Source organism: Brassica rapa, chromosome A01 (assembly GCF_000309985.2).
Source record: "Brassica rapa cultivar Chiifu-401-42 chromosome A01, CAAS_Brap_v3.01, whole genome shotgun sequence".
In the NCBI taxonomy this organism is placed as follows: Eukaryota; Viridiplantae; Streptophyta; class Magnoliopsida; order Brassicales; family Brassicaceae; genus Brassica; species Brassica rapa.
In genome coordinates this window covers 3,825,586-3,848,861 of record NC_024795.2, presented here as the reverse complement: position 1 = coordinate 3,848,861, position 23,276 = coordinate 3,825,586, and the positions used below count along the sequence as shown (strand labels likewise).

Genomic DNA, 23,276 nt, shown 5'->3' with positions numbered 1-23,276 from the left:
TCTTATGAATCTATAATAACTAATTTATTTAATAATTATTTTAATAGTTAAATATAATAAAAAAAACATTCTATTTAAAAATTAGAGTAGCATTTAATAAATTTGATTCTTAATTATACAAAATTGAATTAGCAAAATATTATAAAAAATAAATATAGTTTAAGTTTGTGTGGTATAAAATTTAATAAACCAAAAACCGATGATATATAAACCAAATCAAACCAAGATAAATATGATTTTAATATGATATCTAATTTTTGTAAACCAAAATATCATAAAACTAAACCGATGCAATAAACAAAAACCAACAGTAGATAAACTGAATCAAACTAAAACATATATGATTTAATACGATATCTAATTTTTATAAACCAAAAAATTGAAAAACTGAGCCTAGACCAAACCAAAATCCGGACTGAACTACCTTACTTTGAATATATGATTTTTATGCATGTTTCACCTCATGCAAAGCGTAGGTATCATCCTAGTATATATATAATCCTTAAACATTGTCAGCATACCAAATTAATAAAAAAAAATAGATCCAAACATGTAATTTAGTAGTTTGTTTTAAGAAAATAGATTCAAACGACTCAAACCTAAACAATTCTTTTCTTCTTTTATTTTTCGATTAACTTGGCATCAATATTCTTTTCGTGAAACAAGAGAGTATATTTGCAAATAACTCTCCTTTTTTATTTCTTTCGTTTGTTCTCGAACTAATAGTTTTTTTTGTATAACGCAGCAGAAGAGAGCACGTGTTGGTCCGTGAATCCATCTCACTTGCAGTGCCCTACCATCGTCATCGCGTTCTATCTTTGTTCATTGAAACTAGTTGGGAATAGTATTGAGGACGAAGGATTACATAAAACACCACTAGCAAGTAGCAAAAACAGCGATCGAAATCCCTGCAATTTAACCCAGAGAAACTGATTTCACCACACGAAATTGCGTTTAAGACAACTATTACAAAGTTCAGAGGACGAAGAAAGAAACCATACCAAGAAAACAGCTGCTACTGCCGCAGTCGCGAGCTCAAACCTTGAGGCTACAGTTTTTCCTAGATGATGTAGCTTCGTAGCTGCATCAATAATGTTGTAACATGTAAGTTAGAAAGAAAGAAAGAAAGAACAAATACAACACTTTGATCACTTCTTCAATCTATACCCGAACTGTGAATAAGAGTCCAATATGACCACCGGACTCCAAGGAAAAACTAATATAAAGGGCACGTGTCCATCTTAGAGGTTGAAGCTCATTGCTTAAGAACGAGAATTACACAATCCAACTGTCCAGTTATGAACTAAACCGATCATTTTACATTCTGTGAACCTACAAAATACTGATTCAGTAACTGACATGCTAGAGTCTTTACTTCGATACATCATGACAGGATATAGAACTCACACATGTTCAAAAGTTAAATAAATAAGTCACAACATAATTCATCAACTCCATGAGAATGCATTGTTACCAAACACTATATATAAGCAAATAGCAATGCTGATCAAGCTTTAAATACAATGAACACGTTACAAGAGGAGAGAGAGATCCAGGACTGAGAACGCCACACGCTGATACCAATCAAGCAAATATAACATCAATCGGGGTTCTGATCGGATCGAGTTTAGCTTACATGAAGAAGAAAGCGGTATTGACGAGGCCAATCATCAGAGTCGGTTTCGCCGCCTTCTCGCCAGAACAACAAAAACGGCGATCGTAAGTGAAGAAGAGATCAATTCAGTATGGAGAACATTTGGACGGATCTAGAGTTACCATTATTTTGGGAGCTAGAGATATCTCTCTGTTATGCTTCACTTCGATCTGAGGAACCACAGAAACCGATTTTGAAGCTGTGTTTCTTTGACTGATGATGATGAATGATTCTTTTACACACACTTTGTTTTGTTAAGTAGTGATTCAGTTCAGTAAGCCCAATATTACTTTGTTGAGTAAGAAACGGCTTCACGAAAAAAAATCTATAGAAAAAACACACACACACACAGTATTTATTCATTGTTTCGTAGATATGAATTTAATACAACTCTAGATAAAAGAAAATACAAATCTTCACGAAATGAGGTTCTGCGTAAACATTCTACAGAACAGATGAAAACAATTTTTTGGGGATTACATAAGTTTAAAACAAAGGGAACTGCGCGTCGAGTATGACAAATGTAACAACGTGGTAAGAAACCCGGACTGGTTTGCATCGCTTTGATCCTCCACTTTCTATATGTGACTATCCGTCCCGGCATAAAACGTGAAAAGTCGCCGAGAACACATTTAGTATGGAACGTGACACAGCAACTATCACATGTGTAGAACCAGATCATGGTATCTATTTGTTCCTCGCATATATCACACCAATATTCTCCTCCTCTCTTGTTTTTGTTGTAACATAAAAATATAAGATGTTCATCATACCAGTGTTGTATTGTTTTTGGCAAAGCAGCACATCTTCCATGTAGTCCAAAGCTGCAGTCATCACAACTAAACGATCGATAGCCCCCTTCATTGCAACAAGCGCATTTTATATACGTGTTGTTATTGTAGTACAAGGTGCATGGATGACTTTCATGGATGATAGATTCAGAAAGCATGGCACACTCCACATCAATACTGAAGTATTGAAAGTCGGTATACTTGAAACCTTGAGAATATTTTTCACACATTTCACAATGCTCTATCTTGTCACCACATATTAAAGTTAACGCTTTGTCATGAGAAAAATGACGTTTCTTTCTAGAAAGATTAGCGCATGTTTTATGGAGAATGAAATTGCATTGCACGCAGCTGTAGAACGCTTGATAATATATAGGTAAGACACATGCTTCACAACGAATGCCCTCACCGGATATGATACTTTCCTCGTTGAGTTTTAAATAATGTTCCTCATGACTGAAATGACATATCAGGTTTTCATCTATTACCTTAAATGGTTCGAGATGAGATTCTTCTGGTATCCCCTTGAGTTCTAACTTGTCCCATATATTATTTTGTATTGCACATTGAGAATGAATGACATAATTAGGACAAATCGAGCAAGAATACGCCCCATAAGACCAGTCAACGTTTTTGTGACAAAATCCGCATTCCCAATTCCCAGGACTTAGATGAAGACGTCTAGAAAGACGATGCTCGTGACGGTTGACGTTGATGATCTCCGGTAAGTCAATACAGCTTTGATGAATCATGAAATAACATTGTTGGCATGAATAAGGACTCCGATCACCCTCCATCCCACAAGCATCACAGACAAAAGATATTTTCCTTGGTGTAAGGTTGAGTTGATGTTCATGAGCCTTAGGAAATAAGATTGTAAGCGGTGGAGGATCCCTCACACAACCAACATCCACAGTAAACTTACAGATTGAACAATGATAAACTTTCAACCCTAATTCCTCTCCACAAATAAGACATTTACCATCAGAGAAATGATGTTCTTCCTTGGTGAGGATTTTAAGGGGGTGTTGAGGGTGATATGGGTAATCTATCTCTAAAGCAAGCATTGAACACCTGATTTCGAAATTCAAACTACATAGAGAACATCTGTAATAATACATATCACGAGTTCCCCCTCCACAAAAAGTACATCTGGGATGATAAAGATCCTTCTCGATAACAAGAGAGTGTTCATGGGCTTTGGGATATTCAATAACATTTGGTGGTGGATTTTTGGCACAAGCCGTATCAACAACGAAATCACATATAGAGCAATGGTAATATATATTATTAAACAAATCTTCTCCACATAACTTACAATATTTCAGTCCCTGCCACTCCAAAACGAGAGAGAGAGGATGTGCATGATGAGATGGGTGGTGGATCTCTAAGATTGCCTCTGCACATTCTTTGTGAAAGGAAATAGCACACTCATAGCAACGATAACCGTCTTTGACGTAACCACCTCTCCGAGGGCAACCCTCGCAACGGCTAACCCAAGGCGTAGGGTACAAAGGGTGTTTGTGAGTTGCTAATTTTATTCTAATCATTGTGATGAATGATTGTAATAATATCGAGCACGTTGATTAGTATATATATACACCAACCTAGCTTATACATTAAATATTCTTATATTATGCAACAAGTAAAAGATTTTTTATCATAAGCAAATAACAAGAAAAGAACAGATCCTAAACGCATGCATAGTTTTTTCCTTGAACATAAGCGATCCTTTGCTTTGTTGGATAGGAAAACGCTTTTCTTTTTCGATTGGTTTACATATAATTTTATGAAACTATCTTTGTGCTCGGAACTAAAAAATTAAAACATGATTTTCTATTACCCCTAAACTAAGGGGCTGGTATCGAATACATAATTTGAATGGAATTAGAATTAAGTGAATTAATTAAAGTTTGACTGTATTTCTATGAAATTGGATGATTCCACTAAAATGCACTTGGGATTTAGCTGTACTTATTTGGCAGTTAAGAAGAGGAACTTTTTTACGAATACATCAGAAACTGCTTTGAGTCATCTTCAACCTATTGATGTTTTCTCCTATTTTCAGATTTTTCAAAACGCGAACTGTTTTTGCTTATCTCAAATAAATCAAATATATTGTTAGCATAACACAAAACATGACCATTTTGGACTTCTCTATCTTGGCAATAATTACTATTTGGACATGGATTCTAACGCCTAGGAGTTTTTGCAGACACTTTCTACTAGTGTGTTCTTTCTGTCTTCAGTCATATTTCATTTTCGCTATCAACGTCTGAGAAGATGAGATTGCTCTATTTATTATACAGTTGAATTCCTTCAAAGTATTAAGCAAAAGCTATGTATTTGTTTACTTTTATTTCAGATACAAGTCTATTAAAATCTCAGAAAAATGAATTCTAACAAAGTCAAATGGATCCCACTACTCGTTGTATTTGGTTTGGTATTGTTACCGCAATTGAATAACATGTGATTTTAAAGCATTTGGAATTTCATATAACAAATACCCAATCCAATAACAATGAATTTTACTTTAAATTTGAATTCCATTAAATTTTACTAAATTCATTAATTCAATAACACCCCCTAAAGTCTTTGACACTAAAAAACAAAAAAAAAACATTATAATCATTATAATCCCTTACCTAAGAAAACATAACCTCTTATATTGATGGACTGCATTGATAAATCAAAGAGTGATACATAATTCAGCTGAAGTAAGAGCTGTGATAACGAATAAACTAGATCAAAGTATAATGTATTAAATTGAGATTAGGAGGGTCTAAGGAACTAGTAAGTTTGGGGGATGTGGAGGGGTCGTGGACGAGTAACTTGGGAATGAAGCATCGCCGCAGGTTAAGGATGATATCATGAGATACTCCAATTCTAGAGCGAGGTGAAACATATATGTTTTCCTTATATCAATCTTCCGAGTTTCTTGGCAACATATAATATAATTCTTAAACATTTTCAGCATATCAAATTAATAAGAAAATAGATCCAAACATGTAATTTAATAGTTTGTTTTAAGAAAATATTTTATTTCCGATTTACTTGGCATCAATGTTATTTTCGTGAAACAAGAGAGAATGAATTTGCAAATAATTTCTCCTTTTTATTTCTTTCGTTTTTCTCAAACTAATAGTTTTTTTTTGTTGGTATAACGCACCTGAAGAGAGCATGTGTTGGTTTGTGAATCCATCTCTCTCACAGTGCCCTACTGATATATGGTGTTTTTGGCACCACTGCATATATGTTTTTTAACTTGTTTTCAATGTTTTATCGAGTTAGTCCAATCCTTTTCGAATCATTTCATGTATGAAGTATGCTAAAGAGTTGAAGGAAATAGCATGAAGAAAGGAGCAAGAATAGGAGCATTTCCCTGTGAAACAGTCATGCGGAGCAGTTTGACGGTTGATCCCACTAGGAGCAGCCAGGCGATTGTTTCCAACATTTATGGATGTTTCCACATCTTTCAAAGATTTGCCCTAATCGTTCACTCCCTCCTCTAAAGTCAATGACGTCTCCATATAAAAAGTCATCCCTATCTTTTTTTTTTACGCTAGTTTTGCAAAAAGACTAAGACTCATTATTGAATTTTGCTATTGTAAGACCGAGAAGATCATTTTGAACCCTATTGATTTCTCTATGGAATTATATGTAGTATATATCATTCAGTTATTATGTCTAGTTCATCTTGTTTAATGGATGAGTAGTCGGCTATCTTGTCTAGGGCTCTAGGGTGTTGGTCGTAAAAGCTAAACATAAATAAGCGATCATATTGTGTCTTTATTCATCCATTTTCTTAACGCTAGCTTTAACCTGATCACTTTTTGCTAGATCTTAGGTTTAATCTGCTCATTAACCGTGTAGTAGATAGCTTGATATTGGGTGAATGAGCCGAGTGTCCATAGTCAGCGAAAGTAGATATTAGGGTGCTCGGTGAACCTAGCGGACTTGATCTCTATTGTTTGTAGTCGATCCTCAATCTAAACGAGAGTTTAAGTGTCAAGGTCGAACCGCCAAAGGGGGCAGCACCACGACAGTTGGCTGTTCTACTCGAGTGATCCGTGTTCTAGATTGTGCTACATTGCGGTTGAATAAATGTTTGGTTTAGCATCAACACCCGATGAGAAATCCGAGACTGGCTTCTTTTTAATATTAAATTTAATTTTTGCAATCATTTACTTTCTTTGCACGTCACCACCTAAATCAAAACCCCACCTTTAGTTTTAGCTAAGCTGAAAACTCATGAAAATAAAATGTATATTGATCCTTTTGATTAAATTTTAAATACTATAATTACTACTGTTAATTTGACAGTAGAAAATGTTAAGTTTTAGTGTATCACCTACCATCGTCATCGCATTCTATCTTAATGTTACCAATTTGCCACTTCCAAGAAACTTCTTATCCTCTTTTACAAACGTGCTTTTTCCTCTAAAGCAGTCTAAATCAGTATTAAAAATATGAGTAACTAGATATTAAGAATAATTTCGAATGTTAATTAAAGAGTACAAGACACACCAACCATGCTTCCTTACCGCGTAAATCTTTATATAATGCAAAATAAAACTTTTATATATCCATCTAATCTTTCGACTTGGGCATTAATTTCATATACTCGATTTTCTTGTGTATATGTTTTAAATTTTAAGCAAATATATACAATCAGACAAGTCCTAAAAATTCAACCAACATAAATCTATATAATAAAATTAAGCTACAAACTTAAGTAACATTAACACCAAAAACAAATAAATTAGAATAAAAATGTTTATATAAGTTTCTCTGACTAAATTTGACTTTTTGACATAAGATTCACCAAGCTTTTGAATTCAAAACTTGATGTTTTCCACAGTCTCTAATGTGTGTTAAACAACTTAAACTAACATTACTTTCGATTATCAACATAGTCAATACTCATAAGCTAAGATAATATAGCGTTACATCTTTACAAATACAATATTGTTTCTAAACTAAACCCATAACATAACAAATGATATTGCTAAAAATATTCCTCGGGTGTCTTCGAGAAGACTTAACAGACCATTTCATTATAACTAACATAATTTTTTGCCAGATTTTATAGTTAATATAACTGAATAACATATTGTTAGTGCACTACTATGCATATAGAAAGAAATATAGAATCTAATATAGTTTATAACGCCTCAATCAAACATGTTTTTCTTTTTGTCTTTACATGAGTTATCAAACAAGTTTTACGCGGTGCAATCTCTCGATGAAACAGTGACCAGTAAACGCTTTATCTAAATAAAAAAGGTGACAAATAATAATAAAAAAATTTGGAAAAAGAAAGTCAAGTCACCGTCAAACCCATCCCCTCACCGCGTTCACACGTTCACGCGCTTCCTTCGTCTCTGCAATCTTCTCTTCTCGCGGACAAATAAACCTTTTTATATAAATGTCTGAAACCAGAACCATCGAAATTCAAACACTTGGGAGCTTTCAAGTTTGATTTCACATCTAAACATAAAGTCAAACACTTTTCAAACCCAAAAAAAAACATTCGTCAAAATCTGGATCCTCCTTTAATGGAAATATCTGCTTTCCCATTTCCATACCTACAAGACGACGAGTGTTCCCATTTCCTCGGTCTATTTCAGGACATGGACTCTCCTCCTTCTGACTTCGGGTTCGAAGGTTTTGGTAACGACAGCAGTAAGAAACGACCAAGAAAGGAAGACGAAGAAGGAGCTGGAGCTGTGAATGGTAGTAGTAACAAGCCTGCCTTTGGAGATATACTCGCGACGCTTTTGCTATTGGACGAGGAAGCTAAGCATCAGCAAGAGCAGTGGGACTTTGAATCCAATCGAGAGAAGTCTCTTCTCGAAGCTAATCACAGGGAGAAAGTGAGAGCAATGGATGGTTATTACAATCAATTGCAAGGTCATTACAATACAGATGTTACTCCTCCAAAACGTGCACGAAGATCAGCAGTTGCTGCTGTTGTCGCCGCGGTTGCTTCCGGTGAGGAAGCAACCGCCGCTCCGGTTCAGGCGACTGATATCGCTAGCGGTTCCGGGACGAGTCATAGGAGGCTGTGGGTGAAGGAGCGCACGACGGACTGGTGGGACAGAGTGAGCAGCCCTGATTTTCCGGAGGAAGAGTTCCGGCGAGAGTTTCGGATGAGCAAATCGACGTTTAATCTGATATGCGATGAGCTGGACGCGACGGTTACGAAGAAAAACACGATGCTCCGCGACGCGATTCCAGCTCCGAAACGCGTCGGCGTTTGCGTCTGGCGTTTAGCTACTGGAGCTCCGCTGCGCCACGTGTCGGAGCGGTTCGGGCTCGGGATCTCCACCTGCCACAAGCTGGTCATCGAGGTCTGCCGCGCGATTTACGACGTCCTGATGCCGAAGTACCTCCGCTGGCCGTCGGATTCGGAGATCCGATCGACTAAAGAAAAATTCGAATCGGTTCATAAAATCCCAGACGTCGTGGGTTCGATCTACACCACGCACATCCCCATCATCGCTCCGAAAGTCCACGTGGCGGCGTATTTTAACAAGAGGCACACGGAGAGGAACCAGAAGACGTCGTACTCGATCACAGTCCAGGGAGTGGTCAACGCTGAGGGGATCTTCACCGACGTCTGCATCGGGAACCCCGGATCACTAACCGACGATCAGATCCTCGAGAAATCGTCGCTCGCGAGGCAGCGCGCCGCGCGCGGGATGCTTCGCGACGGCTGGGTCGTCGGGAACGCGGGGTTCCCGTTGACGGATTGGCTTTTGGTGCCGTACGCGAGGCAGAATCTGACGTGGACGCAGCATGGGTTTAATGAGAATATCGGAGGGATTCAGAAGATCGCGGTGGAGGCGTTCGAGAGGCTGAAAGGACGGTGGGCTTGTCTGCAGAAGAGGACGGAGGTTAAGCTTCAGGATCTACCTTATGTGTTGGGTGCTTGTTGTGTGTTGCATAATATCTGTGAGATGAGGAATGAGGAGATGGCGCCGGAGTTGAAGTTCGATGTGTTTGATGATGTGACTGTGCCTGAGACTAATATCAGATCTGCGACTGCGTCTAACAAGAGGGATCAGATCTCTCACAATCTCTTGCATCGTGGCTTGGCCGGGACGAGGACTCTCTAGCTGAATGGACTGTGTTTTTCTCTTTGAACTGATTTTTTATTGCAAAATTCTTTTTCCAGATTAGGAATAAACAGAAGTGTTTTCGGTAATACTTAGATGAGATTGGATACAGAAAGGATAGTGGACTTGAGTTGTTTTTGTTTGTAATACCATTAGCATTGTGTAATCTATAGTTTATGTATTCTCTATAAATTGAATTTGAAAGTTCCAAGGATTTGGTGCTAAAACAAGAGTTAATACCTTTGAATGTGTCACAAAAGGAACAATCTCATCTTCTGAGTGGGTTGAAACGAACATATGCACAATCTATACGAGCAAAAGAGTATTGTGTTTCCCAATCATTGTCGTAAGTTATGTAAGAATGTTAATTTGGGGTCTGTTATATGTTTAACATGTTAGTGTCATCATCAGAGATAAGCATGTTCCTTAATCATTTTTTTTTACATGCATTTAACTTCTTACACATGGCATATGCGGTATTAATTTTTAGAACTAATATTAAATGTTGGTAAACTATATTTGTGAACACCATGTAACACTACCTCATCATAAATTTCATTTTGCTAACTCAAAATCTTCTTCCAGGAGTCCATCTTTAGTTTTCATGTTTAGTTGGTTGAAGATATTATTCCACTGAATCCTTTCTTCTGTTTATTTATATACAGAACCTATATCTTGAACAGATTTCAAAACTAACTGAATATTTATCTGATAGATAAGCCAATGATTATTAGTCAATAATACACGTTTTTTGGGTGGAGAAAACTAGTCAATACTCAATAGTAATAATTCAAAAATATTTAATCTTAAAGATCCTAATTACGACTTCAAATGATGTAATTGCATTGTACAAATCTAAATGCTGTTAAGATGACATCAAAGGATGAAATGTTTTTTAGATTTAAGTGAAAGAAATGTTTAACTAGAAATGATTTTTATATTTATTTATTGATATTATCCAATTGTTCGGACAATATATATATATACAGTTAAAATCGTCATTCGTCAATCGTCACAGCTTAGAAAAGCTATATTACCAAGTTACCCCTACACTCACCATAGTGGGGACCGATCTCCTCCAAGTTTATCCAATGGGCAATATCGTAATTTGAAAACAGCCAATTTTTTCCCCATTGCCGATCAAAAACAGGAAACCAAGGAACGCGCGGTTCGTCTCGATCCCGTCCTCTCATGGCTGTTGCAGGGACCTCGTTTGATTTCGATTTCGAGCTCTTCCTTTGAACGATCCAATCTCTCATTATCTCCGTGATTTCTGGGAGAGATTCTGTATAACTGCTGGGAAAACTTTTTCAATTTTTTTTGGTTCTTCGCCGTGATTTTGATTCGAAGGTTTGTTCTCTCTTTCTCTGATCTCTGAAGTTTGATCCGGGCTCTAGGGCTCCGTTTCTGTGTGTTTCTCTTCTTATTGAAGATGATTGACTTCGTCTCATCAAGTTCATTTTTTTTGATTCGCATCTCTGCTAGGGTTTTCTTGTGCTGTGATTGAGTTTCCGTTGATCATTTTAAGCTTTGAATTATAGTTAATTTTAGTTTATTGGGCGTTTTTTTTGTTGCAATGAATTTTGAAAACACGAATTTTTCAAGAGAAGAGTAAACTGAAAATCATATGTCTGAAGTTGAAGGCATTTTAGTTTTATGATTAGTAGACAATGTGGATTACGGAGGCAATTAAAGGAATTATCTTTCTTATCAAATTGATTAAGGTGTTGTTGATGATATGTATTGGTGGTTTTCTTACTAATATAACTTCATCATATGCTTTAGATTAATAAGAAGTGAATTTATAAGATCTTTGAACACATTTCAACTGGATCTCCATTCTCGTCTACTTTACTTTCCACTTTACTATAACTTTTTCGCATTTTTGTACATTTGCTAAATTTTGTAGATTTTTTTTTTTCATTATTGGTTTAACCTCTTCAATTGGGGTAGTAGTAGTTTAGTTGCTTAGTTCTTAGAAGAAAAAGAGTACGCGATGTTATATGGCTCTGAACATGATTCTGGCACTTATGAGTCCTTGTGTTTCTATTTATGTATAGTTTTGAGAGTTTTGTATATTTTTTTTCGATTTTTAAGACTTGGTTAGCACAAATGAAATTCTATGCCTTCTACTTTCGAATATATTGTTTGTCTTCCAATTCCATTCTCCTGGTTAATTGTTCTGGGGGGTTTTCACTGAGGTTTTACTTCCGTTTTGTGTCACTTTTCAGGTGCAGCTTCTAAATAAGTCGACAGCTGAGAATTTAGCATATATGTGCTGCAACTCTGCAAGCTTGTCATGTGCCACTGCGTGTATATTTTTTATCAATAAAACAGTGGACTTGCCAAAGCTAAGGGAATGTCAGCACCTGGGAAGTTTGATTATTCTTCTGGTGGACCAGATAGGCCTTTATACAGGTCTAACTTAGCTTCACAGATGGAAAGATCTAGTAGCTTTCGTGAGACAATGGATCATCCTGTCTCATCTTCTCACGCGAGCATGTTGAGGACCACTTCACCATTAGCACAAACCGATGTTACAAATTTCTTTCAGTGTTTGCGTTTTGATCCTAAGGTGGTTGCCGCGGACCACAAGTCTATTCGTCAAGGTGACTTTAAGCGTCATGTGAATATTGCTCTTGGAATTCAAGGGGATGAATCTCCAAGCACAACGCCAAAAGGGAAGTTAACTCCATCCCCTATACCAGAAGAGATCAAGAGACTAAAGGCTGGTCTACGCGAAAACAATGTGAAGGCCAGGTAGTTTATTACGATGAGTTGATAAATTTCTTTGGAGTTCTCGTTACCTAATTGATTTTTTGTGTTGCAGGGAACGTGTGAAAATTTTCAACGAAGCATCGTCTGTATTTAACAAGTTTTTTCCTACTGTACCTACAAAGAAAAGGTCTCGGCAAGAAGGGTTTTCCAATGACCGCTTATCTTCAGGGGCAAGTTTAGTTAAAATGGGAAATCAAGGTCAGACTCTGCCTGGTTGTTTTGAGCTTGACCAGCAAAAGGTGGACGAACGACCTAAAAGTGGTGCATTAAATAAGCGGACGCGTACTTCCATGGTAATTCCTGATTCTTGTTTGACAAGATATGCTTTGGTGTATTATCTTCTCAGAGCTGTTTGCACCAAGGATATTGGGTTATACTTCTAGCTGAACAGACGTCTTGTGAAACTTTGGATGGTTATCATAGAAACAGCTAGAAATGGTAGTAGCAGATAATAATATAGAAACTTCTTCGTATAAGTTAGTTGTGCTACTAATATTCAATGCATCTGAATGTCATTATTCAAGTCAGGATATATTACAGAACATTAGTCCTGCTAGATCTACAGAGTTTCTCAATTGTTTTTTTCTTTTACGTTCTGACATTAAAAAATATGTCATACTGCAGGATGCTGTTCTTAATTTTTGATTCTAATTTTCTAAAGCATCGGGCAGTTTTTATTTATTTATTCTACTTGTTACTAATTGGTAGGTACGAATTCAAAATATTCTAATTTTGCTATTATGTGATTCAGATGGATGTGCGAAGTAATGCTATTGTTCGGCAATCAGCTCTAGATAGGGATAAAGACTCAATAAGACCTTCAAATCATACTACAGTGCAGGGCGAAGATCGATCTTCTATTGGTATTGATGGTTGGGAAAAGTCGAAAATGAAGAAAAAACGATCTGGCATAAAAGCAGATGGTCCTTCTAGTTTGGCCTCAAACAAAGCTGTTGATGGTTATAGGGAGTTGAAGCAGGGCATACCGAAATCAGCTGGTGATTCCAGGTTGAGATTGAATGGTGACTCGAACATGTCAAGGTATGGCTTATGGTGACATGTATACTGCATCTGAATAATTACTTAAATCCAAGTCGCTATGTTTTTAAAAGCGTACTTCCAGTTAACCTGTTTTTATGTAGTTATTAGCCATGTCTAATGCAAGTTATCAGAATATGTGCAATTTTGGTGATTTACATCCTTTCCTTTGTAGGTCAGTAGGAAAATATTCATAAATGGGATGTCAAATAATTAAATGGAAACTTATTCGTTGACTACTTAAAATGAATACAGGTTCCTATAGAATGTAGTTGACCATTCCTATAGGATGTAAACATTAGATTAATGAGCCTTTATACTCTCAAGAACAAGAGTGCCTTTATAAGCCTACGCAAGGACCTTAATTCGGCTATTGCTTTAATCCATTTGAGTGATTATGGAATTTAGGTTGGTGGCTGAAAATATGCTGAATATCCTTTGTTTAATTGAGCTTAATCTCTTCTCTTGCGCATCATTCATTTCTACGCCTTCTGTCAATGATGGTTATTGCGATTCTGTTTTGTTGGTCAATCAATTGATTAATGTTTCTGTTCAAATTATTTGTGTAGGCATGGGGCGGTGAACGGTGCTGTTCCATATGGAAGATCTGATAGCTTCTCTCAGCAGACAGGTTCGGCAGGGCGTTCCTTGCTCTCCAGGGATTCTGATCACAATTCGTCGTACAATGAGAAGCGAGAACGTGCTATTGGCTCAGATAAGGAAAGGGTGAATCACAGGGCTATCAACAAGTATGTGTTAACAAACTCGCAATCACACACCTGTCAATTTTTCGCTAGACCAAATTCTCCAATTTTTATAATTCCTGTAACTCTCCGGTGGGTTCATTTCAGGTCAAATATTCAGGATGAATCGAATTCTCCAAGCCCAACTTCAAACCCAAAAATAAGTGTTTCATTTCGTGGTCCGAGATCAGGATCAGGGCTGCCGCCGAAACTTTCTCCAGTTGTCCACAACACTCCTTCTCCAAGTGATTGGGATATTTCTGGCTGTACAAACAAACCTCCATTGTTGTCTGGGGTTCCCAGTCGCAAGCGTATGACTTCAAATCGGTCTTCATCACCACCTGTCACTCAATGGGCCAGTCAAAGACCACAAAAGATATCTCGTTCCGCAAGGAGAACGAACTTGATCCCCATTGTTTCAAGCAATGACGACGTTCCTTCACCAGATAACGTCTCAGATGTTGGGTTTCATAGACGCTCGCCAGCAGCTTCTCCGCAAATGAAATTTAAAGCTGAAAATAGCTTGTCTACAACAGCTTTATCAGGAAGTGAAGAATCTGGCCCCCATGAGATCAAATCTAAAGACAAGGGAAAGCAATCTGATGAGATCGATGGGAAAGCTGCTCTGAATGTTCCTAAACTCTCCATCACTGGTTTACAGTCCAGAAAAAACAAGCTTGGGGATGGTGTAAGGAGACAAGGAAGGACAGGCCGGGGTTTTGGTTCAACAAGGGCTGTCAACCCAATGGGAGTTATGAGACATGGAACAGCAAAACAACTTCGCAGTGCAAGAAATGGTTCTGACACGAATGAAAGGTAGGGAACCCTGCCTTAAGTACTTCTCTTTTCCAATTTTCAGGTATGTGTAAAAGTTTTTGGTTTCATGAGGTTTATCTCCTTGTTAACATACGCTCTCTGCAGTAGGGTAGGTCGTCCACCCACTAGGAAACTCTCTGACCGCAAAGCTTACAAACGTCAGAGAAGTACATCATCAAATGCTGCTCCAATAGATTTTCTTGGTCAGTTCAGTTAATCAGATTTGTACTTTGGCATGATTGATTTTTCTTCTTTTTTTTATTTATGATTTTTTTTTTTTTAAATCTTAGTTGGCTCAGATGATGGGCATGAAGAGCTACTCGCTGCTGTTAACTCGGCTATAAACTTTGGTAATTAAATTTCCGTGGTCCTCGTTTATGTTATTTATTTTTTAGTCTTCTCTAGAATAATTTGTTTGGTTCTTTTATGCAGCTCAGAATTTTCCTAGCTCTTTCTGGAAGCAAATGGAGCGATACTTTTGCTTTATATCTGATGCACATATCAATTTCGTGAAACAGCTGGTAATTCGTTGTCCTGTATAACAATAAGATAGAGATTATACTATTCAGACCTCCTAGTTTAAAGGATGTGACAGATCAGTTATAAATGTTTATATTCGTATGCGTAGTACTTGATCGGTGTATACTACTAACGTTCTATGTGCTGCGTAGTAGTCTAGTGGGATGGGATGTAAGTGTGCTGCAGAGGAATACTCTGGGGCAGATTTGTAATTTCGATAATACTATCAGATTTATTATGCGTGTGTATATGTTGGTTTCATTGGGGAAAAAACGAAAATGTGTAAATGGTAGGAAATTTGCTATGTTGCGTGATCTGATGATAGATTGCATTTTCTTTTGCCTTTCTAAAGTTTGGTGAAGATAATTACAGCTTCATTTGGATAAATGTGATAACCCTTTTCTCTGTCAGGGTGACTTCTCCTCCATGGGTACTACACCAGTCGGGTCAGCTTCAGAGTTCGATGGTCGTGACATATATCCCGAGGACTTCACAACCAGCAGAGAGGATTCTAAAGCTGCGCCCCTTTATCAGAGATTGCTATCAGCTCTGATTTCGGAGGACTCAATCAGTGTAAACGAAGATTTACAATTTGGAGCGGAGGATGAGTCAGAACTCAATGTTTTGAACCATATGGTGGAGTCCAATGGTTATAGGAGTGATAGACTGGAATTTGATGAGCTAGAAGATGATGTGCCTGGTATGATGCTCAAGGGTGTTAATAGCTCAGCTCACAATGTCAATGGAAGATTTTCAGATCATTTATCCAGAGACTTCTCAGACATTCCATATGAAAATTTGGGGATAGATGAGAAGATTTATATGGAAGCTCAGTCTATTGGAATTTGCTTGGAACCCATGGTATATTCCCCAACCCCTAGGAGTTCAATCACTTTAGAAATGCTGCTTACTGATGTTCTTGGGTTTGGATTCTGATTGATTTGTTGTCATTGTGTTTTCGTGCAGGCTAATATATCAAACGTGGAGGATGAAGGAATTGTTGACGAGATCAAAACGCTAGAGGAGGCCATCTACGAGGTGGTATGTTTTCTTACGTGTTTTCTTCCTCTTTTTTTAACAGCTTAACGTTACAAATTGTGATTTCTATCTCTTTTGATCTACCTTGTTCATTTTTCATTGGACTTGTAAAAAGACAAAACTTCTACTGTGTTCTCTAGATAGCTAACTATGTGTTGTTGTCTATCTTAAAACTTAAGGGTTCTAAGAAGAAAGAGATGTTGAATCGGCTACTAAAGCCTGCCCTAGAAATGAAAGACCTTCAGGAGAAGTATGAATTTGTCTTTCTTCTGCTTTTCTTGCACTCCCTTACTGATCTGGACTGTGTGATCTGACGTTTCTGTTCTCATGTGTTTCCCTTACACAGGGAGTTTGATAGGCTCGGTTACGAAAAACTCGTCGAAATGGCATATGAAAAGAGCAAGGTGAATTCATTATGTTCTCGAAATTAAATCAACTATTCAGTTTTGTTTGCCTTTACAGACACTTTTTCTCCATGTTTTGATAATTCTGTATGGATTTTGTTTGACAGGCAAGTCGGCGTCATCATTCCGCAAGTGGAAAGAGTTCGGCTAACAAGATATCAAAGCAAGCCGCATTTGCTTTCGTGAGAAGGACGCTTGCAAGATGTCGTGAATTCGAAGAGACAGGCAAAAGCTGCTTTAGTGAGTCAACCTTTAAGAATATCCTCGTTGCTGGGTTGACACAAATTGAAGACAACCCCATGGACAAGGAGCCGATGGGATCACAACAACCGAGCTCATCCTTGGCATTGCGAATGACGCAGGATACGGAGACTTATGCCAATTCTTCTGAAAATGCTTTACGGGAAGGGAGAGATGAGGCAATGTGGTCAAACAAAATGAAGGAGAGAGAGCTGCCACTAAATGATGTGGGTGGGGGACCACTTTCAAGCAGTACAAAAGGAAAGAGAAGTGACAGGGACAGAGATGGAAAAGGACATGCTTCTTCATCAAGAGGTGGAGGAACAAACAAGATTGGTCGCCCTGCACTGTCCAATAATGCCAAGGGTGAACGGAAAACAAAAACAAAACCAAGGCAGAAAACAACTCCCATGTTTTCTTCTCCTTCTTCTGTCAATATCATGGAGCAAAACAGAACATCACAGTCCAAACCAGCTAATAGCAACAACAGCGAGTTTAGTAACTTGGAGACACTGGACGAGTCAGAGCCTCTCGACCTATCTGGCCTGCAGATACCAGACGGTTTAGGTGGTCCAGATGATTTCGATGCGCAAGCAGGAGACCTAAGCTCATGGTTAAACATCGATGATGATGCATTACAAGATAATGATATAGATCTCCTTGGACTTCAAATACCCATGGATGACCTTTCAGACTTAAACATGATGGTATAAGCTTCCCCTCTCCATCATTATTTATGTACAGTCCCGTCTGTTTTGTACCATTATTAGCGACCAAGAAAGACTAAGGAAAAGGAAAAAAACAAGTTTTGGTCACCCAGAATCGGTTATTCGAGTTGGCTCCCAACAAACCAGCCGTATAGCTTCATCATCGTCGTCGTCGTCATGTGTAGGGGTTACCTCTTTCTCTCTTTTCTTATAGTTCTTGATTACTAGGGTGGTGAAACTGTTTTTGTTTATTGGTGGTGAATTTGGCTCCGGCTGTTAAGATAGGTCGGTAGTTAACTTACAACGTCAGGAAAGAAAGACTGATAGTAATGTTGTGTAGTGATATATAGATAAGTCTCAGGTTTTCTTCTTCTTCTTCTTCTTCTTCTTTTCTTTGAACTCTCTGGGATTTTGTAGCTTTCATAAACTCAGAACCATTATTGTTGCCCTCTGTACATACATTTCATGTTCAATAAAATTCAGCTTCTAATAATTAACATGTGACAAGATAATTCTTATGTTATTTGTATTTCTGTAAATGTACTTTCTTATGTAAATGGCAGACATAAAAATCTCAACGTTGAAGCAAAAGAAAAGCCAAAAAAAAAAAAAAAACCAAAAAGCACAAAAATAAGCCTCCTTTACAAGTAGTTTTTTCACCTTTCTTTAGATATGAGAGTGAGAGTTGCGTTTATAGCGTTGCGGTTGGTTTTGGACACAGCTTGCTTTAGCGTCACGGTTGGTGACGCGCTAACATTTCGTCTTTGCTGCTCTATCACAAGCTCGCTCGCGAACCACTCTAGTTTATCTGAATTACTCATTTCACCGATCCTTTTGCTACCAAACAATACCGATTCAACATTGTTCTGCTTCAACATCTCATCAGCTATCTCCGTCAGTTTCTTTACATTCTCTGCTCTTGGATCCGTGTCCACGTTTGGCCCACAAGCTCCTAACCTCGATCCGTTTGCCTGCTGCACCACAACATTTTTTTCCAAATGATATTTTCAAAAAAACGCAGAACGCAATATAAATGAAACGAAATAAACCTGAATGCGAACATAGTTACTGCTCCGGTAAGGCCCAAAGCCCATAGCAACGGCCTGATCAACAAACTCAGCAGAACCATCACCAGAGATCCTCGCCATGGGCCTGGCCCATTCTTTTACCCGCCAGTTTTTAACTTGCTCATAATCATAATTCACTTCAAAAAGCTGACCAGTCCCAAGCGACAACACCAACATATCCTCCACTCCCTTAACCGCCGGAAACTCCTGTTTGTTATGAAACACGTGCGTTATCGCCGCCGCAGTCGGATTACTCATCGCGAGCCCACCTCCAACCGCAACGCACCGCGTTTTCCCGTCCACGGAGGACGCGCGAACCGGATCGAACGTCCCCGGCTCCGCCCACGTGGCGCGGCAGATATCTCGGAGACGGAAATCGAAACTGTCACTCTCCAGCGCGTCGGCGCGTGAGAATAAAAGCGGCGCCGTGCTGGAGAGATCGTAGCAAGAGATTAGAATCGGTTTCAAAGTGTCTTTGAGCGTCAGATCAGCGAACGACGCTTTCATCGCTTTCTCGAGCTTCGCCGTCGCGGCGGTTACGGAAGAAGACGAGGATGATCCGGATCTTATCACGCGTTTGATCGCCGCTCCTGCTCCGCCTCCTCCTCCTCCTCCGGCCGATCTGTAGAAACTCTCCGCGTTGTCCACTAAGAACTTCCACGTGTCCTCCGCCTTGAACATCGGGCGGTTACCGTCTCTAGTCGCGAACATCATCGCCGAGAACACGCCTCCGATTCCTGATCCGGCGGCGACGTCGAAGTAATCCGCGATCCGAGCGTTCGGATCGCCGGACTTCTCCTTCAGCATCTGCTCGAGATAGATTAACGACTTTCCCGCCAAAAGACCTCTCATCCCGCCGCCGTCGATGCTCAGCACGCAGATTCTCCCTCTGGGGCTCCGAAACGAAGACTGAGCCCCAGGGAGAACGACGCCGTTTGGAGTCAACGGCGACCTCGGAGAAGGTCCAGCGTCGGAAGAATCAGCACCAGGTCGTAACGGACTACGAGGGATCCACGATAGCCTCGGGTCTTCGTAACCGAAGAGAAACTTGCTCTCGAGGATGGAGAAGATCTCGTAGCTGAGCTTACCATCGGAGGAGTCGATGAACGGTTCGTGAGATCGAGCCGTTGATAGCGTTGGACTGGCTTGAGTCCTCTCGTGGTTTCCGGGAGTGTTGGGAGCCGTGTGGTTGACGAAATGCTTCTTCTTCTTATTCTCCTTGGAGGTAACCGCCAGTGGCGGTGGCTTATCGTACCGTCGATACATCAGGATCGTTTGAGAGAAGTTAGCTTTACACACAAACTTTTGAATTTTGAAGCTAGCAAGAAGACATGAAGGCGTATGCGTAAGTTAGCATCATGACATGGTTAAGCACTACTCGTGTACTCGGAGAGTCTCGCACGCACGTCCGACGCCTCTCCAGCAAATTAGATCATATTAAGATTTTTTTTCGTTTCTTATTCGTAATTATTTATTTCGGTTTTGGTTGAATATTTTAATAAGCGGTTACCAAATTATCATGGTCGGCAGATATACGAATTAATTAAAGAGATATGAGTGCATGTTTAACGAGTTTTAGTATATGTTTTGAGAGAAAGTGAAACAGTCGTCAAAATATCTATCTACACCACTCTGTTTCTTCCTATTAAATTGCAAATAACGTATTTCGCATTTAGTTAGATGATGAATCTCAGTTACTTCTCACAAACAAACGTTTGGCACTAAATTAATAACGTAGCTTATTTATTTAAACCCAACACAACACCCCAAAACAATGGTGAATTGATTATTCAAAACTGAAAAATAAACACAAGGATGAAAAGAAAAAAGAATGCAGTCAATTTTGAAACATAAGAAGGAAAAAACACATATAAATAATGAATCTTCTTTTTCAACATAACATTCCAATCCAAAGTATCTCTCACTTATGAGAGCTCCAAGTGGAAATTAAAAAAAATAAAACTGAATAAGGACTCTCACGTAGCTCATATTATCAAAATACAGCAACAATACAAATATATATATATAGTAGATGATTAAGATCATTTTTTAACTGGAAGTTAAAAACAAAGAAACCTCAGAAGATAAAAGTAACCACCAGATGATGAAGATACTATTTGTCTCCCGGGAGAGCTTAAACAGAGAATGTACCAGACAGATTCTTAAGCGTTGCAAGCGGAGACCCTGCATTTGTAAAGTATGACGCGAGGTTGATCTCCGAGTTGTTGTCGTATTTCTTCACGAAAGGATGTTCCTGAAATGTTTTGAGGATAATGATTATACACTTGAACTGGATAGAAAAGGGATGTGAAATTGAAAACAAACCATTAGTTCCCTAGCAGAGCTTCGACTGTTTGGGTCCTTTTGCAAACTGAAAAGAGAGTGCAGAGTTTAAGTAGAATATCTTTAAATTAGTAACTACTCTCTGAAAAGATAAAAGAGTATATTACCAAGTGGAGATGAATGAAGATAACTCAGGGGAGAAGCTTTCTGAAGGAAGAGTTGGTGGTGGTTGGTCCACTATTGCTTCCATCAACTCGAAAACACTGCTCCATGTTTCCTCCTCATCTGGTGGCAAATATGGGAACTTTCCCGTTGCGCATTCAAGCACTACTAATCCCAAGCTCCATATATCGCTTTTGTTACCGTACTTGTTCCCAACGATCCTCTCCGGCTGTTATATGAAGATATTGTTCATAAGGGTTTACTAGTCAACAATGCTCTCACAACGGGCAAAGAGAAGAGATACTTACAGACATATAGTTGTAGGTCCCGACAAAGGTGTTAGCTAAACCCGCGGTGTTAGTCATAACGGTACTCACACCAAAGTCAGTGATCTTGACCTCTCCTCTGTGGTTGACCAACAGATTCGATGGTTTCAAGTCACGGTGGATGATGTGCTTATCGTGATGAAGATAGATCAGTCCCTGAAGCACCTGTTATCAAAGAAAATCACAATCACTCAAACCGATACATTATTCATTAATGCTGCATCTACGGTGCTTCTTACTTGCTTAAAGATGGCAGAAAGATAGGACTCAGGGATGGTTTTGACTGACTTCAGAAAGTCTTCTAGAGATCCACCGTCCATGTACTCCAATATCAGCGAGATTGCGCCATTATCGTAAAACGATTGGTAGGAGGTAACAAGGTATGGACATTGTGATGACTGGTTTATTTTAAGCTCTTGTGCGATTGACTTGCGAATAGCTTCATCGACGTTTAGTTGAATGACCTTTAAGGCGAAGAATTGACCAGTCCATTTGTGTTGAACAAGCTGCACAACACCGCTGCTTCCTTTACCAATGAATTTAACCATGTCTAAATCGGATAAGCCCAACTTATCATCCGCTGGCTTAATCGGAGATAGCTGAAAAAAAACACACACACAGAAGTCACAAAGCGAAAACAGAGATTACAAAACAGTAAAGTCATTACAAGCTGTGTGTTCTCAATCATTAACAAGACAAGAGCTTTAAATGTGTTCTCTCTATCAAGCAATCAATTAAAAAGAAAAAGACAAGAGCTTTAAGATGTGTTCCTGTCTAGAAGCTAAAAAAAGTAACGATCTTGAGAAGTTTTTCCGATTATGATCAGATCCAACAACTACATTACAATCGAACTCCCTCACCCACTAACACAACACTCAGCTCTATCTTCATTACCAGAACTTCGAAACCAATACCATATAACCTAACACTGAGAAAGATAACTAAAGAGGAGGAAAGAGTTACAGCTTCAGGCTCAGACTGAGAGACGATACGAACTCCATCCTTGTTAACACGCAGATCTCCATCCTTGAACGTACCGCTCTGCGTCCTACAGAAAAGACCCAAAAAAAAACCTTTCACTCCAAATCCACACACGAAGACATCTATAGACAGATCTACTTAGAAAGAGAGAGAGAGATGGATACAAGAATTTGGTGATGGATTGCTCGCCAGCAGGAGGGATTGAGAGCTTGAGATTATTGCTGAATCCACCCTTCTTCATTTCGTCTTCTTCTTCTTCCTTCTTCTCGTCGCTTTCCCTTTTTTAGTTTTCTCGACTCAAATCAAAAGTCATTAATTATATAAAAGTAATACAAACTTTATGCGTAATCATGGAGACTAGTCAGCACAATGGAAATGAAATGAGAAAGAAAGATCAGTCAATCTCTATGTTAACGACGTTGACCAACGACTTCGATGACTTTGCTTTACCCGGTTAAGACATTTTAACCGGACATTAACCGGTTATTTTTACTATGAACTTCTCTAAATCGCTATGTTCACACTACAAAACGCAAACGCCAATCGTTTTTTGGATTGCTAAAACTTTGATCAGACAATCATTTGCATATAACTTAAATCTTCAAGCG

At 38.6% G+C, this 23,276-nt stretch overlaps 5 protein-coding genes across 11 annotated transcripts; 2 read left to right on the top strand and 3 right to left on the bottom strand.

Moving 5' to 3' along the window:
* Positions 1-1,964: 1,964 nt before the first annotated feature.
* Positions 1,965-10,618, bottom strand: LOC103853328. Of its 3 annotated transcripts, none has more exons than XM_033272753.1 (2): positions 9,807-10,618; positions 1,965-7,877 (listed from the first exon to the last, which is right to left on the bottom strand). In XM_033272753.1, exon 2 carries the CDS (start codon positions 3,993-3,995, stop codon positions 2,010-2,012), a length of 1,986 nt encoding a protein of 661 aa, XP_033128644.1. In that variant the 5' UTR covers positions 3,996-7,877; positions 9,807-10,618; the 3' UTR covers positions 1,965-2,009. The 3 variants fall into 3 exon arrangements, with proteins under 3 accessions (XP_033128644.1, XP_033128647.1, XP_033128650.1); XM_033272756.1 differs by having other exon boundaries at positions 1,965-7,841; XM_033272759.1 differs by having other exon boundaries at positions 1,965-7,836.
* On the top strand, positions 7,874-9,780 carry LOC103853317 (protein ALP1-like). Its single transcript, XM_009130246.3, has one exon. It carries the CDS (start codon positions 8,004-8,006, stop codon positions 9,564-9,566), a length of 1,563 nt encoding a protein of 520 aa, XP_009128494.1. The 5' UTR covers positions 7,874-8,003; the 3' UTR covers positions 9,567-9,780.
* Positions 10,619-10,667: 49 nt separating the features above from the next.
* On the top strand, positions 10,668-18,342 carry LOC103853295. 4 transcript variants are annotated; one of them, XM_009130225.3, is made up of 14 exons: positions 10,668-10,916; positions 11,798-12,326; positions 12,397-12,637; positions 13,096-13,385; positions 13,952-14,131; positions 14,234-14,941; positions 15,047-15,144; positions 15,232-15,291; positions 15,374-15,462; positions 15,872-16,321; positions 16,427-16,498; positions 16,678-16,748; positions 16,845-16,902; positions 17,010-18,342. In XM_009130225.3, exons 2-14 carry the CDS (start codon positions 11,926-11,928, stop codon positions 17,853-17,855), a joined length of 3,564 nt encoding a protein of 1,187 aa, XP_009128473.1. In that variant the 5' UTR covers positions 10,668-10,916; positions 11,798-11,925; the 3' UTR covers positions 17,856-18,342. The 4 variants fall into 4 exon arrangements, with proteins under 4 accessions (XP_009128473.1, XP_018508925.1, XP_009128466.1 ...); XM_018653409.2 differs by having other exon boundaries at positions 15,050-15,144; positions 16,427-16,501; positions 17,010-17,855; XM_009130218.3 differs by having other exon boundaries at positions 16,427-16,501; positions 17,010-17,855.
* Positions 18,104-20,518, bottom strand: LOC103853309 (patatin-like protein 8). Of its 2 annotated transcripts, none has more exons than XM_009130235.3 (2): positions 18,899-20,518; positions 18,104-18,823 (listed from the first exon to the last, which is right to left on the bottom strand). In XM_009130235.3, exons 1-2 carry the CDS (start codon positions 20,180-20,182, stop codon positions 18,506-18,508), a joined length of 1,602 nt encoding a protein of 533 aa, XP_009128483.2. In that variant the 5' UTR covers positions 20,183-20,518; the 3' UTR covers positions 18,104-18,505. The 2 variants fall into 2 exon arrangements, with proteins under 2 accessions (XP_009128483.2, XP_033128658.1); XM_033272767.1 differs by having other exon boundaries at positions 18,104-18,820.
* A 269-nt stretch (positions 20,519-20,787) lies between these two features.
* LOC103853285 (mitogen-activated protein kinase kinase 2) lies at positions 20,788-23,077 on the bottom strand. The gene is made up of 7 exons (XM_009130212.2): positions 22,833-23,077; positions 22,651-22,735; positions 21,927-22,286; positions 21,670-21,852; positions 21,367-21,590; positions 21,242-21,287; positions 20,788-21,170 (listed from the first exon to the last, which is right to left on the bottom strand). The coding sequence occupies exons 1-7, from the start codon at positions 22,907-22,909 to the stop codon at positions 21,051-21,053; spliced, it is 1,095 nt and encodes a 364-aa protein (XP_009128460.1). The 5' UTR covers positions 22,910-23,077; the 3' UTR covers positions 20,788-21,050.
* Between the last annotated feature and the right edge of the window lie 199 nt (positions 23,078-23,276).